At 36.7% G+C, this 18,364-nt stretch overlaps 1 protein-coding gene across 1 annotated transcript in view; it reads right to left on the bottom strand.

The window, feature by feature from the left end:
* The window catches only part of GPC5 (glypican 5), a 686,278-nt gene that overhangs the window by 663,785 nt on the left and 4,129 nt on the right, over positions 1-18,364 (bottom strand). Inside the window, exon 2 of the mRNA XM_051639362.1 lies at positions 10,789-10,950. Coding sequence (XP_051495322.1) covers positions 10,789-10,950 — 162 coding nt within the window. The remainder of the gene's footprint in view (positions 1-10,788; positions 10,951-18,364) is intronic.

Here is an 18,364-nt window from a genome sequence, read left to right as displayed (position 1 = left end):
CTCTTGTTCTGAAGCCTCAGCATACACAGTGAGAAGATGCCATGGTTGGCCTTATTTTAGTGTTACAGAAGATACTGCACATAAATGGATGAAGTTAAGGAACTGCTCTGTGCAGCTCCTAGCTCTAACGTGTTTCACTGAAATGTAAACCTAGATGGAGCAGAGAAGATAGGAATAATAGTCTCTAAAGAACAATTGTATTTTTTTCTCTTTGTATTACATAAGTAGTACTGTTTCATTTGGAGAGCAGAGAAGTTTCCAGATTTTCTATAAAAACTGTCTGGTTAACTGGATGTGCTAAATTCTTAATTATGTCTTTGATTTCCCCCTTCTTTTCTGATGCTCTGAAGAGTCATTTTAGGTTGTAATACCCTCAAGAAATGCCTGTTGGTTATGGTCGTACTGTGCAGGTGAGGGAACTGAGGGGACAAAGTTCTATAGAACAGAAGAAATTAAAAAGGCCACACTTCTTTTCCCCTTTTTCTCTTCTCTTTCTTCCTAATGCCCTATTTCTATACATTCATTACTTCTGTAAGGTTTGGTTTTTTAGGAATTGTATATTTGTTTGGTGTTTTTTTTTTTTAATCCATTCCCCTGTGGATTGCCTTGATCAGTACACAGACATAAGGTTATGCTTGGTCATTTTTTTTAAGACCTTTAATTAACATGGATATTTTTAATTATTTATGTCACTAGTAGAAGTGCTCGTGATCAGTTTTGCAAGAGGAGCAGAGTTTTAAGAAGATATGCAAAAAGCTTGAGCCTCAGTGCATGTTCCCAAACCTGCCTGACAGTGTGCTTCTGTTCCAGTTGCATTAGGTACCATAGCAACTGTGGGGAAGGAAGCAGAGTATCAAAGAACTGTTTCAGCTAGGGAAGCAAATCTGCAGTTAAAAGCAAGAACAAACCTATGATCATTATTTCTTTTTTTCACCCTACTACCTTTCTGTTCTGTATCTAATTCAAAAAGTGTGATGTTCCTGAGTAGCAGCAATTTGAATTGATTTTTTTTTAATCCTTTCCCCCTCAGGCTGCAGTGACTGCTCTGTAATGGTGACATTGTCCAAGGCTTTAAGATAACTTAGTCCTTTACTTTAAAATATAAACTATATACAGTTTATGTAAGTAAAGCCTGTTAATATAGATGTAGACATTGGAGTTACTTAATTTCATTTAAAATAGACAAACTTGATCTTACTGCCTTTGACCATTATGGGACCAAATGCCCCTCCACGTGTACACACTGGATGCAGACATCTAGAGTCTAAAAGAGTGAACTTCAATATTTTGCCTAAACCATAGTGTCATTTGCTTTTCTTGAGGTTATGCAGGACAGCGTCCACAGGTTCAGCAGGCATGACAGAGGACAAACAGGACCAACACCTCTCTATGGAGGTAGGCCTGGAAGAAGACCTGGAAGATACCCTGTGACAGCTAAAACAGCACTAGATAGATGTCTGCTGTGCGGCTGAATCAAGCCCTGACTCTCATCCCAGTGAATAACACCTTTGCCTCTGGGAGGGACATGCTGCACTGTAACACTAACCTTTTACGTTCTTATGCAGGCAGTCACCTGCATATCTTCTCATGGTCCTCTTCTGACTTCACACTATTTCATCTTCCACATCTTGGCTATTTTCTCTCATAATAACACAGCACAGGGAGAGGAAGCAAAATTAAGGTTCTTTAAACCAAAGGCATCATTAATCTGTTTCACAGTAATGACTGTGTGCAGTGAGTGCAAGAAGTTTAAATCTTAAATTATAATAAATACTGAAGAAGGCTATCTTCAAAAGAAAACAGCAGGTTTATGATCACAAGGTGTGAAAGAAAGGAAAAAAGCCAGCTTAATAAACCATTAAATATAAAATGGAAATATTAAACTAAAAACTAAATCTCTCCCAAGGGGATAATAACTACAAAATTTCCTTAAATATTAGCTTCTACATAATTACACAGTAAAGAGAAAACCCTTGCATAAAGGAAATCACAGATTTTACTCCTCCACTCTGAAGGAAACCCTTAAATTAGATGGCAATTTCTATTTATTTTTAAAACAAGAAAAGTAAGTCATGAATAATCAAGTCCCTCATGAGACCGATCAAAACAGAATTTGCAGTTTCCTGTACTATGCTGACAATCATTTACAATAAAACCAAAACGAGGAAGGGAAATTGTCTTTGGGGACCACTGAGCCAAGTCATAGCTACAGTACAACACAGTCACACATTAGAAAGCAAATTAAAATGTAAACAGAATTTGAATATGGTTGAATTAGGCCTTACTTTTTGCTTACAGAATTCTTGCTTGCAGCTTTGAAGTAACATATCAGAAGTGACAAAACTAAATACTCATTGGTGATAATCAGATATTTGACATTACCAGCAATTTGTTTAAAATAACATGAGATTAAAACTGTGTTGGGCAAAAGCAAGAAAATTAGCTTACAAGCTACATAAGCTTAAAATTGCCATGACATAGTGGAAGCACAATGTAAAGCTGTGCTATTACTTAAAATTTCAAGTCCCAGTCTGTACATATACAAACCTTAAAATTACAGCTATATTACCCCATTTTCAAATCACAGAGACCTTGTAGATACAACATAAAGAACAAGAAATACTTGAAATATGTAATTATTTCTAGACAATACATTATTTCCAGACAATAAATTATTTCTAACAATAAATAAATACATTTATACATACATCATGCTTTCCACAGAAGCACAGAACAAAAAAAAAAAAAAAAGCTATACACGAGTAAAAAATAACACATTAATTTTATTTGAAATAAATTTTCTCAGCCACATGACAAGCCTGATCCTGAAGAACATCGATGCTATACTTAGCACAAGTTTCTCATTCAAAACAAGTAGCCAGCCCATGGCTATCACAATGGTAATACTGGAGGGAAATATCCAATGGAATTGAGACACTTCTGTCCTCATTCTTTAAGATAAGTTAATTGGCTCCCATTCATCACATAATTCCTTCTTTTTAAAGTCCTGGTGACTGTAGAGAATCCCTTGAAAAGGACAACAAAATTGAGAAGATACAGACCACTGGAAGTATGTCTGGCCCAGGGTTCATACATGCCTTGAAAAACACTTGTTCTGAAATGATTCAGGCCTGGCAAGTGAAACTATGCCCATGCAGACTATATTCATAGATTACTCACTGGAGAAGCAGCAACATGCAACCTTCCTTTGTGGCAGATGAGTATCCTAACCACTGACCTGCAGAGCTAAGTTTGTACTTTGCTTCTGTCCTAGTGAATATTAAGTAGTTATAACAACCAGCACCATTGCAACAGGAAGACTAAAAGTTACACACTGCAAAATAAATAACCCAGTAGACAGCTACCTCTCCTCAGTAATCTGCTGTATTTTAGACACCATATAAAAACCCTACATAACTGGCTACTGTACACATGCTGAATGGCTGTGCAGCTGATCTACAGTGTATGTGTAGCATTCTGCATTGTGACCTGCATATGCATATGCATTTTATATGCACTTAAATAGTGAATAAAAAACGTTCTCTCTGGAACTCCAGGATCAGCAGATCTCTATCATCCCACTTGTCTAGTCTGCACAGACCTAAGTTCAAGCCCTTAACGCAAGCTAAGATTTGTAGATTTATTAAAAATTGACATTACTTGTATCAAAGACTCAAAGTGCAGTTACCTATGCCTGCTGATAACCTGTTTAATATCAGTAAAAGTTTGCTTGATTACCACTGTTAAAATCACTGTGCCACTACTTAATTGCATGACACAGGCATACCTTTCTGCTTCACTCCAGAAGAACAGAAAGAAAAGCAGATAATCACTTCCTAGTTTGCATATAAGTGAATTGCCAAATAAGCAAACAAGATTTCACATCACGTGCACAGAACCTACTTTCTGGCAGGAAGGAAGCAGTTCACGTTGACCAGTAAGCCAGCTTTCCTTTACTTGAGGACAAAAGCACTCACCTCTAAGCAGCTGATAGGCTGGAAACTCAAATATTAGCTTATTGCTTAACAACCTGCTTGTGTTCCCAGATCTTATTCATGCCCTACATTAGACAGGGTGGCTGTAAGGTTTCAGAGAGTCGGGAACTTCTGAGAGCTGCTACTTATGGTGTGTATAACATAGACATTGGGGCCCAGCTTCAGACACCTGAGCGTAGGTATCTAAATATTTGAAATTTAACCAAGTGTCCAGGCTTTGATTACAGTCAAAGGTGATGCTAGGCTCAGCTCAGTTGTCTAACCATAAGTTTCTAGCAACATCTGACAAGCCCCAAGGCATCTACCAGTAACTGGATTTTTTTCTCCACAGGAGGAAAATTCTCCTCCCAGGTTTAATTTACTGCACAGGATTTGGTTGGGTTTTTTGCATGTTTTCTGGTTTAATTCTCTCTACACATCACCTGTTTTTTTTAAGTAGAGGTGTAGTTATTTACAGGAAAAGTTAGCATTGTTTCATTACATTTTGTAATAATGTTTTTTAATGTTTATTTGATAAATTCCAAGTTGATGCAATTCTACCCTCCCCCACTTTTCCTTTTTGCGGTTTTCACATGACAGTTTACTAATTTTAAAAGTCTCTTAAAATACAATCAGATTTACCTGGTTTGGATGTAAATGTATCTACCACTAAAAATTCCACCTAAAGCCAGATAATTTTAGTTCACATTTGCTGGAAAATAAAATAATTTTTACCTCTCACAAAGCCTTTGAAAATGCATTATATTACTCCATTTTTCCTAAGCAATATGCTGGGTTCACTGACACGTGATTTGAAATAAATCGAGGTAAAAATAATACTGTCTATATCGTAAAAACTGCAAAATGTGGAGTATGTAGTTCATAACAGCATAATTGATAATTATCTATTCAAGTGACGGTGTACAGATTTAGTAGCTCTATACACAACAGTTCCACTTTAAGAATAATACATAATTGGAAGGAAAAAAAAAGTGTATAAAGTTTTGAATAAATTCACATTATTTTAATACTGAATAGTATTCTAAATTAAAATCCATTCTGCAACCATCTTTACGACTGAAGCAGTCAATCCTGCTATGTTATAGTAGAGAACTGTATTATCTTCTTGGAGATAAATTAATTAATAAACCCTTTCTTTGTTAGAGCACAGCATCCACAGATGAAGCTTAAAACTAGTTAAAACTTTCAATTCCTTTAACCTTTCTTTGTAAATCACATTTTAAACCTGTCATAAGGCTGAGAAAAGTCTGTTGAGCAGTCTAGTCTACCTGTACCCCAAAGCAGAATCAGTCATATCTACAATATAATTCTTGGCAGCTAGCTTATTTCTAAGACCTGTGGACATGGAAGCCTCCCATGGTTTAATCAAAACCATTTTAGTGTTGTCATTGGAAACTATTTCCTCACACTGAACCTAAATTTTCTTTGCTGCAGTATGAAACCATTTGGTTTTATCTGTCACATGACAGAGCACAGACAAGTACTTTCTTCTCTGCAGTTGTCACCTATTTATTTTTTTTTAAGAAATAGTAATTCTTCTGTAGGTTTCTCATTTTAAAGGAACTAGTGTTTCCATTTTTTTAAGTTATATGTTTAGATTTCAGAGCACATTTCTGCTCATTTTTCCAATTGGTCCATGTCGGTCTTTAAGTAAGCTATCCAAAACTGAACACAGTTCTCCAGTTTACCAGTGCAAAACAGAAAAGTTTCAGTTCACAAATCTCCGCTGTCCTTCTGTTTAAGAATCTTACAACAATAGTTGTTTGTCACAACAGCACGAAGCTGCTAACTTCTGTCAGCTTTTGATCCAGAACTTTTGTATAGAACAGATCTATCACAAGTTATCCTCCATCCTGTTGCCTTCCACTGTTTATCCCAAATTAAACGTAGCACCTTGCACTTATTCATACAGAACAACAAGTTTTTCAGACTTTGTCTCCAACTTGTCAAGATTATTTTGAGTTCTTTCAATAAGACTTGCTGACTTTTCTTTCCATTTTCTTAGCAGAGAGATTAAAAATGCTAAGTGAAAATTTTTCTACATGCACTTGGAAATCTTGAAAATCTAAAAGGCTACAGAAAATGCTATATTTAAAAAAAAAAAAACCCTAATATTAATTTGAAACCACCAACTTCATATGGCCTACTTCTGTTGGAGTTCAGTCTTCTTTCAAATTCCTACATTTTGCCAGCAGCTTCCCAAAATTCTCAGAACAAGCAAGAAGCAGACATCCAGAGTTCTGTGAAAATGCAGACTTTCTATAGCCACTGCTCCCAAGGGAATGATGCTTTAAATTTGTACTTCATGGGTTTGTTCATTTTTTAATGTATGAGCACTACATAAAGTATAAAAATTCTAAATTTGTATATGTCTACACTGATCACTGTGTTACACAGAGGTAAATCAAACTAGTAGTTAGCTCCATCCTAAAAAGAATATCATCATGAAAAAATATCAGACTTTCACCAAGTATGTCCATTTGAACAGTGTACATATGTCAGCTTAATTGTAACTCAGGTATTATTGCAACTAGGAGAAAGTGATGGTAAATAAACATAAGCTGAGACAAGAATCTGTAAGCTCAAGTGCACGCTAAAAAAGTATAATTTCAGAAAAGACTGATGTGGTAAAAACTGTTATTACAGAAGCCCATTAAATCCCTGTGTATATATATGCTAGAAATGCCTGTAGCACAGGATACATGTCTGTAAATAAGGATCTAAAAAATAAGAATGAGATACAATGGAAATAAATCCCTCTAGATTTATAAAAGACTTGCTTGCAACACAGAAATAAAACTCAGGATTAATAATGAAATTTTAAGTATTAATCTAAATCTCCAGATTTTGGCACTTTCAACAGCCCCTTAATACTGTGTTTTAAGTATATCTAGACATACTGGGTCCAATTCTAACTTATACTAACATACTGTTTATCCTGCTTTTGTATTATAAAGGAATTAAAATACTATTGGAATAGATTACTCCTGAAGTTAATAGGGTTTGTATAACAGCTTTTCTCCTTAAACCAACCAGGGGGTATAATGATTTTTCTGCATTACTAAAATTCCCTACTTCCTCAGACCATAGGGGGACATGATTGTAGCTGCGGGGAAGGTCTGCAGAGCAACAGAGCACTAGAAGCATAACTCTGCTGAACGAGAGACATTTTTGAGACCCTTTATCCCTCAATATAACAACAGAGTGACAACGAGGTCTCCTAGCCTGTCCACTTTTTTGACTTTAATAGAATCCCTCAATTTTGTTTAATTAATAGAAGGTGGGATTTATAGGTATTTGGATTTTAGCTTATTTATACCAGACTTACAAAGGATTATGGAGCCAAGAAAGAAGAAAATGTTGGAAATTCAAAGTAGTTCTTCGCATTGCAAATGATCTAGAGGGCAATGTATCAATCAAAACTGAGACACAGCATGTCTTGCTCAAAGATTTCTGATCTTCAAATCATTCTTCAGAAAACTTCACAAATGGAACACAATTGAATCAGTGCCAGAGCAGATGTATTTTTACAAGGATGAGCAGATAGTCCATTCTTTCTGAACATGCAACCAGAGAAAGCAGCTCAGAAGATTTAAACATATTTTCTAATTCACACCATTTATTTTAGCTACTGACTACAACTTTATCATATTTTAATGTAGTCAATGTACTGTGACCTCAAACAATATGATATAATAGTTTGACTATGAATTCGCTTAACTCTGGTTGAGGATAAAGTGAGCATTGATCTATTGTGCAGTAATAATTTCACAGAAGAACATGAAACTGCATCAGCAAAACCTGCTTCAATATACTCCAGAACTTACATCACAAAGGCATTATTAGAGTTTTCCTACACAATAGGAAGAGTCTCAGGAAATGCTGTATTGAAGAATGCAGTTTATTACCTCTTTCTTACAGAGGCACACTTGTCAAGTCCACTGTTTTGGTGACACATTGCCCCATTCATAAATGATTCACAGTTCTGTATTTTTAAATCAATTGTACAGTACTAGAGTTGCCAAATGTAATAGCACAAAAAAAGTCTGTTAACTTTCAGACTTTCCAACCTAATTATTATCACTATATTCCTATTCCACCAGACAAGCTGCTGTCTTGTTCTATGTCATATATTGTCACTTTTTAAAGGGTTATGAGCTCTTTGTGTGGAAAAATAGTGAAATGACACAAGATCTGCTATTCAGTTGCACAGAGCTCCATACCATTCCAAATCACCAGATTCTTAGATGACTATTCAATTCTTCAGCAAGGTTTTACAAACTACCTTGATTTTTTTTTTCCCTACACAAAAACTGGCACTGCACTGTGACTACACAGATGTTGACCCTGGTGGCATTTGTTTGTCTTTTGTTTGGAGATATAGACAAAGGTCAGTGTGAACTTTGAGTAACATCTAAGGATTGTGTAAAAGGACTGTGTGTGTATATATATGTATAGCTATATATATGTAGGGAGAGGGGTGTCTACAGTATATAAAATAAAGTTTAAAAAACATTTGTTTCTATGGTTTCCACTAGAATGGAGATGTTAATGGCAATCCCTGCAGAAAATTCACAATCTTTTTCTCAGTTGTTATTAAGAAAATAAATACTAAAAATGCAGAGATATGCAAGAGGGTTATCCTATCAGAATAACTGTCTCAAAACATGATTATAATACAGTTTAAGTTCTCTAATCGCCTTTCCCAAGGGAAGAATTACTTTTTGTTCTCCATAATATATCTCCCACTCACCAGATTAACTCTTATCTATCCTTCTGTTCCCTTACCACTCCTCACAAGATACACAGAAAAAAAGCAAACAGGGACTCTGAAACACTTGCATGTAAAGAAAAAGCCTGAAACAGTACTTCCTAGGAAGCAGTACACAAGTGGTGCAATTTGCACCATGTAACTTGACGTGTTCTAAGACACATGGGATTTTTGCAACAGTTGAAAATTGTCAATAGAGGGCTACTATCAGCAGGCAGCACTTACCACAACATAGAACCACAGGATTTTAACAAACGTAAGGTGACAAGGATATGTCAATATATATATCTATATTTACTCTCATAGAAAGATACAGGCACACACAGTTAATAGATAGATAGGCAGACAAATGCCTCATTTCACAGACACAGACATCATAAAGTACTCAGTCATTCTGAAGTACACAGTATCTCTAGACTGTATTTAACATAGAGGGAAAACACACCCCTGAAGACCTCCAGAGGCAGATACACATTACTTACCTACCTACCTCCTTCTCTTTACCAAATATGTAAGAAATGGAAAGATAACTTTACCTATTTGTTCTGTTTGGATCCAGTCCACCTCCTTTAGGCCAAGGTATCAAAACTCAATAGACTTTGAAAAGAGGCAGGTGACAACAATGGCAATGTCCAGGACACCTGCTCCCCTCTGTGAACACCCTAATAATCCCGTTCATGCTTTCTTTGGGACTGCTGAGATCTTTTTCCAGATGCCAAAGTAGCAGAAGAGGTAATGGCACTCCCAGCTGCACAGTCCAGCCTCAGCTAAATGTAAAGGGAATGCCTGAAAATTTGGTGGTGAATGCTGAAATAGACACCCTGTCATTCACTAATTCAGATTGGAAGGGGCCTTCAGGAGGTCTCCAGTCCGAACTCCTGCTCAAAGCAGGGTCAAAACTAAATTCAAACCAGGTATAATTTCTTATTATGTTACTAGAGCTCAAAACCCAAGAAACATCATGACAATCATTGACATTTGTGTTAGTCAGGCTAAATGGCAATACTCCCAGAAGGTAGAGAGCAACAGCAACTTGTTTTTAGCATCAGATAGCCTAAATTTCAAAAAATGAAGGTTTTAGGACCCCCAAGTTAAATTTGCTGACCATTTAATGACCCTAGGCAGTTGGGTTTAGTTTTACAGATTAAAACAAAGACAGTCATCAGAAGGACAACTTCATAAGCCTGCAAGAAGTTACCATCTTGTCCTGTTCAGTCAAGTGGTCATCAAGGCCATAGGTACACATTACTAGACAAATGACAGGACTGTAGGGTTTTGTCCTCAACACATGTGAACTCTATATTCCTTTCTATCAGATATAACCTCATATTGCCACTATTTCCCACATCTTCCCAGCTCCCAACCAATTTCTGCATTAACTTATGCCTTATTAATTCAGAGAAAACTGATTAGTATACAGGGTAATTGCTAAAAAGCAATCCTACCTCCAGCCCAAATAACTGTTTGCTTGTTCATTTATTTGTCAGGTAGCTTCCTATTCTGTATTGAAGCAAATCTCACTTGACCTGTAATTATTTTTTTTTAATCATTTTTAGAAACTCAGGAATTTTTTAGAAACCCAAAAGCTTACAAAACCAGATCCCAAAAATGAACCTCAAAAACAAACTAACCAAGTATTTATATTAGAACTAGACAAAAAGCGTGGTGGGAAGAAATAATGGAATAACAAAATCTCTTTCTTCTACTACTAAAGGCAATAATTTTGCATTTTAGTAATGCCAAAATTAAAAAAAAGTTCAAGAGAAACACCAACTTACTGATTTACAATTCAAATCAAAGCATCTTACTGAAACAGTTTCTTGTTTTCCCTCAAATATATATTTTTTTTAAGTCACAAATTCCAAAAGCAATGCAGTTTCTAATAACCTTCCTTTGAAAGCATAAAAGCAAACAGAGAGTGTAAAAATTAACAGGTAAATTTTATTACATGCATAAACTAATCAAAGATGAAAATCAAGAAAAGCATGAACAAGTTTGGAAACAAAAAGCAGAAAGTCTTACCTTGAAAAGCAGCTGCATTGCGAGATATTAGAAATTTTAATGTAGCACTTGATGTTTGAAGCACTTGCTGTATATCTTGCTTTGCTGCAGTCTGGTATCTTTCTTCCATCTTTCTGGTACAGCATGTTGGATTTTTAGAAGTACAAACCTGAAGATCAACCCCTAGAGAAAGAGGTAATTACATTGATTACTATGAAACAGAAGTACCCAATGCACAAATATATAGAAAACAGTTTGGTTTTTTTTTACATAGGTATAGACACATAAGAGGAATACTCAAAGCCTTAACTACATCTGGTCTTGTTAAACAAAAAATAGAAAGGAATACTAACTAAAATTCTGTTGGAAGATTATACTCATAACAGTTAATTACTGTCATATAATTTCCCTGACACAGTAACCCTATTCCAGCTGTGAATACTGATAATGTTGGTAACATACATTGAATATGTATTGTACATTATTGTACAGGTGGCAGATGCCCCATCTCTGGAAACATCTGAGGTCAGGTTGGGTGGACCTCTGAGCAACCTGATCTAGTTGAGGATGTCCCTGCTTACTGCACAGACATGGACTAGATCACCTTTAAATTTCCCTAACCTGCCTGGATACAGTCCTGTGTAAAGTGCTCTAGGTTATCCTACTTCAGTGGGAGAGTTGGACTAGATGACCTTTAGAGGTGCCTTCCAACTCCAGCAATTCTGTGATTCTGTGATTTACGGAGACAAAAGTTTGACTCCATATACACAAGAACAGTTTATTGCCCACAGTAAAAATGTGTACCTTGAAATAAATCCATTTCACAGACATGAGGAGCAGTGAATATCATTATGTTAAACAAAAAGCAGTAGATACTTTTAGAAATCCTACTACCATTCAGAAATCTGAGATTGCCTTCATGGTAGCATGCCAAGCAAGAATGTAACCTCTGGATGTGAAAACGAACTAAGGCAAGTGATATCCCTGTAACTACAGATTAACACATAGTGAGTAGTACACATACAACCCACTCTCCAGGAAGATTAACATGTTCACTATCACAACGGAAAGTTAAAACTCTATTCAAACGCAAGTATGAACCACTGAACTTCTGAGATTATGAAAATGTATTTCTTAAGTGATGCACTATTGCTACAAGATATATTTTTCCTCATATGGTGTGATGTCTTTGAAGGCTATCTATCCTCATCATTTATTTAAAAATAGAATGTCAATGTTCTTCAATATGTACATTTTTACAATTTACAAATGAATTAATTTATCCTGACCAGCTGCCTTTACAAACCTCTTGCCATGTGAAGACTTTAATTTTCCATCCTCCAACAGTTTCAATTCAGCTGAAGAATGAAAATAAAGCTGTAAAATTAAGGTAGTCTATTAAATTATCTCTTTATTAGCTACTCTAGTATTCACGTTATGCATGCCAAAGAAAGTACTTTGTGTCAGAGCCAGCCTTTAACAAAGTTGCTTGCCTCCAAGCAACATTAATGAGCAGCTAAAATTAATTTTTATTATGAGCATTAAAAATACAGTTCGCCAGTGCTCTACAACCTCTGAATCCATGTGATTACCTATATACAGCCTCCCTCTCTTCCATCTCCACTACCTGCTCCCTGCTTCCCCAAACCACATTTCAGTCCTTTGACCCCACTTAATTCAACCTCCCAGTCTCCAAACTGAGGTCCCTGCACTGCCGACCATCCCTACCTTCCTACAGCATTCTCACACTCCCAGTCTTAGACATCACAACTCCATACCCAAACTCCTCAAGACTCCTATGCTCCCATCCCATTTCTCCTCACAAAATAATGACATGACCTGCAATAGTCCAAATTGCAGCCCATGATAAAAGAAAGCAGGTGTAGAAAATGCTGCATCATTTAAGAGTGATATAACAATTGCTTAAAAGTTAAAACATTTTATCAGGGCAATGGTGACAGCTTCAGCAAACTTTGGTTCTAGAAAGAGACAGACCCAAGGGAATGGGTCAAGTGAACAGATCAATGGTGCATGACTCAAATCAATTAAAGCTGTGTTAGTATTACCTGTTCCTGGGGTGAGTTATGCTGCATGTGTATCAAACATAAAACTTCAGGTACAATAACTCTAATGCAAAGCATGTCTAAGTTGACATTGTTTAAGGAAATAAAGCACTGCAAGTTTCTATTAAACCTTTTAGAACCTCTTGCTTGTGATTAGATACATTTGCTGTCATACTGAATACTAATGAATTTAAATATTAGCTACAGTAAACACAAATTTTAAGATAACATCCTGTTAAAACAGCAAGCACCAAACTGGACTAATATACCACCCACCTACAAACAAATTAAAAGAACGATAAATAAGCCTGCAGCAATATTTACCCATCATACCAGAAAGGTCTACCCACAGGTATAACATGCAGTTCTCTCTCTCCCATTTTATTTTTTTTCAAGGAGTTTATCACACAAGAATATTGCAGTACCAGATAAACCAAGGCATAGTTTGTAGCATGCCAGCAGCAACACATCCAACAAACACCAAGTGAAAAAATGTTTATTCTGATAGCAATATTTATGGTATTGCATTACAACAGCCTTTTCCCTTTTGTTTACTGAATATTATCCTCTGCTTGTAACAAAAAACAACTCATGACCTTTGAAAAAAGACAAGCAGCTACTTAATCATGCAGCAGACACTGTAAAAGAGGAACCAAGTCATTATGTTGTTTGGATACATTTCACTACGATACTAATTTCAGACTTACTGTATTCTTTATTCCCCTATATAAGTTCTTCTTTTATTAAAAGTTTTAGTTATGTTTGCTTATTTAAAAATAGATTATCTAGTTTGTTTGGGTTTTTTCAATTATTTGTGCATACCCTTTCTTTTTATTAACCTCCAAAGAAAAACCTGTACACAGAAGTGGGCTGGCAGAGAAGGGACAGCACACAAGGACCCTACCTTGGACTGCAGATATACCTCCTCACTGGGGGGGTGCATGAGTGGGGTGCTGGGAGCAGCAGGGGTGCTCACAAAGCTGGAGCAGACACATGTCCTGCAGGATGGGTGTGTACCCAGGACAGCCTGCACCGCCAGTGTGGGGGCTGATGTAGCCCCAGTGGGGAGAGAAGACTTGAAAGCTTTGGAATTGGTTAAAGAAAGGTGCTTCGAAATGTGCAGGTGTTTATTAACATTTTTTGTCTAATACTGTGTTTACCTCTTGTATTACTGACAGGCTGAGAGAGTTGGGGCTGTTCAGCCTGGAGAAGGCTCTGGGGAGACTTTATAGTGGCCTTCCAGTACCTCAAGGGGCCTACAGGAAAGCTGGTTTACAAGGGCATGTAGGGATAGATGAGGGGAAATGGTTTCAAACTGGAAGAGTGTAGATTTAGGTTAGACATTAGGAAGAAATTCTTCAGTGTGCAGGTGGTGAGACACTGGAACAAGCTGCCCAAAGAAACTGTGGATGCTTCCTGCCTGGAAGTCTTCAAGGTCAGGTGGTATGGGGCTTTGAGCAACCTGGTCTAGTGGGAGGTGACCCTGCCCATGCAGGGGGATTGGAAGAAAATGATCTTTAAGGTCGCTTCAAACCCAAACCATTCTATGATTCTATGATTCATGTGTAATTAACCAATTTTCAGACATCTCCCACATACCAGTAAATTACTTTCATCCTCATTTGTCTTAGATGACTTGTACTGAGAAGTTTTTCCCATTAAGTATCATACACAGCACTTAGGCTTTTATGACCATGGGTCCCTCTTAAAAGAAGAAGCGTTGTTAGTAAAAGATGGGATCTGTATTGGCAGAGTGCAGTAAGAGCAGCTTTGCCAAGAGGCTGGTAAGCCTGGCAAAGAGGGCTTTGAAATACGCATGTCAGGGGGACATTGGCAACAGTTTGCAAGTAAGCATGGGAAGTGAGGTCAGTGGTGGTGACTGCATGTGGCGCAGAGACAGGTGCAAAAGACCCCTCAGGAAGGATAAATTAGGTTGAAAAGGGCTCACCTCTAGTACAGGTACACAAATACACACAGCCCATGTGTAAGGCTACATCAAATGTAATGCTATCTGGCCCACTAAGTTGCCTGGGTATGGACTATTCAGCATGAAAGAAATGGTAATCAACAAGAAAAATGACAATATTAAACAAACACAGACACACAAACACTAAGAAGCAGGTTATAACAGGGATGGTAAGAAAGACCAGAACTTGTCAGCCACTGACTGATGGGCTACAAAGGGAATTGGATCTTTTAAGAGCCTGAACTTTGTAGCTGATGAGGAAGGGAAGTAAGACTAACCTGAGTATTTTATGTACTTGGGATTGTGGAAAACTTACTTTGTTATATCATAAGCATTTTGTGGGACTGTACAAAACTTACTGTGGGAAGTTTAGGGTAAAGAGTCAAGGGTGAGGAAAAGGTGGGTTAAGAGGAGAAATAAGCATGGAACACTAGAGGGGAAAGGGAGATAAAAGGTGTTGCTCGCATGTAAGCAAAGCCAGTTAATACACTTGCTTCACTGAGCGCTGCACCTGAGCATCCTGGTCTATCCTTATCTTCTTAGAATCATAGAATTATAGAATCATAGAATGGTTTGGGTTGGAAGGGGCCTAGAAGACCATCTATTTCCAACTCCCCTGAAAGGGCAGGGACACCTTCCACTAGATCAGGTTGCACAAAGTCCTGTCCAACCTGGCCTTGAATACCTTCAGGAAGGGGGCAGCCACAACCTCCCTGGGCAACCCGTTCCAATGCCTCACCACCCTAACAGTAAAGAATTTTTGCCTTATGTCTAACCTAAATCTACCCCCTTCCAGTCCATTCTGACACTCCAGTGGGTAGACTTCTCAAAGGATTGGCTCAAGTAAACAGGGAACTCATTACTGAAGTTCATTGCAAAAAAAAGATGTAACTGGAGGTCAAAATGTGGGCAGGTTATAAGGGACAATACAGAAATATTGCCCAGGTGTGGGTGGTGTTAGGAAAGCCAAAACTCAACTAGAGTTGAAAATGGCAGAACATATCATGGGCAAGAGTTTGTGCCACTGATTTAGTACCCACAGATGGAGATTACACTGAGGTACTCTCTCCCTTCCTTGCCTAAGTATTCACCAACATTCCCAGCCCTCTGTGCCTAGAAATAAGAGTTAAGTAGGAGATGAACCAGTAGTGAAAGAGTGTAGGATCTCTTGTGAAATCTTGGCCAATACAAGGTAAGCTGTATCCAAAGGTGCTGATAGAGCTGTTTGAGGTCACTGTGAGACCACTCCCTATTGTTTTTAAAGGCTCTTGACCCAGTTCAAGTCCCCCAGTGACAGAGAAAAAGTAATGTTGCACCTAGCTTCAAAACAGCAAGAATGCTATTGAGGAACTTGCAGGCCAGTTGGTCTTACACTCTGTTACTGTATAGCAGATCTGATAATTCAGTGTTAAAGACTTCTACAAGCCCAGAATTCTTTCTAGATTTGGAAATAAAGTTTGGAGTTTGCCTTCTACGACATGACATAATCGTTACTAGTCCTCACACTACTCCAGACAATACTACAGAGGATGAGTGCTAAGCTCTTCAGTAAACTTATTACACAATCTAGATACTAAATAATTTAAAATAAAAATAACTCTAAAAAGGCTGAAAAAGAAAAATTCCCAACGAGATATATTTTCCTTCACTTACATCACTATAGTCTTACAGTTTCCTGATAAGTGATTTATTAGAAAGACATTATACATTTTTGTGCATTACAGAAGCCTCCCCAGTACAACTGCTCAATCTTCAAACTTAACACAGCATAAATATGGGCCAAAATGCCAGCAGCAGACTTGCAACTATTCACAATGAAAATATAGCTGTGGTGAGTTTGGGGAGTTTTGATTTGTTTCATGGAATATTTAAAAGCAGTATGAAAACACGTCACTTGCATACAAATAAGATTACCTACCTTAGCCTCCAAATGGATAGTAACTACATATAAATTTCCTCTCATTGCTTTAAATTGAACATTTAAGAGAGGAAAACTTGGAAAAGTGTTATTATCAATTTGCCTCAAATTCAGATAACATTGTGTTGCATTTAGCATTGTTTTAGTCAATGGCATTGTTGTACAATAAACTATAATTTTAGGATCAGAAGTGTGTAGCTGAGCTTTCAAACCAAGCAAAAATTAGAATTGGTAAGTACTATTCCTCATTCTCCTACAGACTTAATATGCGTCTCTTTAACAGGTAAGCAGAAGCTTTATTTCTCAGAAACTATGCTCTCCTTCTTCCTACAACATTCAGAAAAAAATAGATTTTGCACAAAACCTTTTGTCATTTTTCCAATATGTATGACTTTCAAACTGCTGCATTTTAGTTATTAACAAATAATATACACAGCATCTGCTCACATGCAGTTCCATATGTATATAGCACTGATATCCATAATACTTTTTTAGTATTAAAATTAAATAACCTAAAGATTTGCTCTGTTGTCCAAACTTCTTAATCTTTTAAGCAAATGTTAGGCAATACTTAACTTTGAAACCTTCTGAAACCTGCTTTTGTAAAGCAGGACTTAATATGAAATTTTATCTAGGCTTATTAAGGGTTTTAGAATAGCTTCAGGAAGACATTTAGGCTTTTAGCAAAACTCTAATATTAAGTATTTGTCTACAGTTTCAGCTAACTCTTCAATATTATTTTATTCTCTTTATTTTTATGGTATATATATTTTTTTTATTATTATTTTTTTTTTAAGTAGCATCTTATCACCCCCAAACCTAAGGGAACTTTGCTTTATACTTTAGGACTGATAATCATGTACATATAAAGTGCATTTTATTGACCTACTTCTGTTCCAGCTGCTTCTAATGGCCAGGTAACCAAAAATATGCAAAAGAACCCAACTGACAAAAAAAAGTTGTTGCTCAAAATCCGCAGAGTGCCTTTGAAGCTGTTTCTTTATGTAGTTACAGAACAAGCAACAGCTTACAGATAATGTTTCAGAAGAGGGTATATAAACTAGCTGGTGAAACAGGTCATTCCATTTCAACATAACCAATGTTAAAACCCCACACACTTATATTCTGTATTTTCACGTCTAAAAATCTTCCTTTCTTCCACAATAATTGTTTTGTCAATAACCAATTATTTTGAAATACAGTGAGAAAACATTTTTCCACTCCAATAAAGAATATTGTATCTTTTTAGTACCAAATTCTGAAGGTTCTACACTGCAATCTGTTTTTAGACAAGGTCATAAGAGAACAAGAGGTGAATTAACTTAGCCTATAATAAATATATATTAACATAAACAGTTACAGTACAGGAAAGATGTTACAATTGAAAACCATCTAGATAGGCATAGAAAAGACAGTTCAACAAGAATAAAATGTAATTATTCTGAGGTATGGGTTTATCTGTTTCCAGAAGATCTGGAACTGATTTCAAACTTTCATTCATGGTCTCAGCCGTACAAATCCACATTTTCTCTACCTTGAGATAAACAAGAACTGACAAGATGAGGATGTTAATTACCAGGAAAATAAAATACCAGATGTGTGGTAAATTTCCTCCTGTCCACTTAGACAAATACTTCCGTGAGATCAAAT

The sequence above is a fragment of the Apus apus genome, chromosome 1 (assembly GCF_020740795.1).
Source record: "Apus apus isolate bApuApu2 chromosome 1, bApuApu2.pri.cur, whole genome shotgun sequence".
NCBI lineage: Eukaryota > Metazoa > Chordata > Aves > Apodiformes > Apodidae > Apus > Apus apus.
The sequence above is the reverse complement of the archived record's forward strand: the minus strand, read 5'-3'. Positions and strand labels throughout refer to the sequence as shown.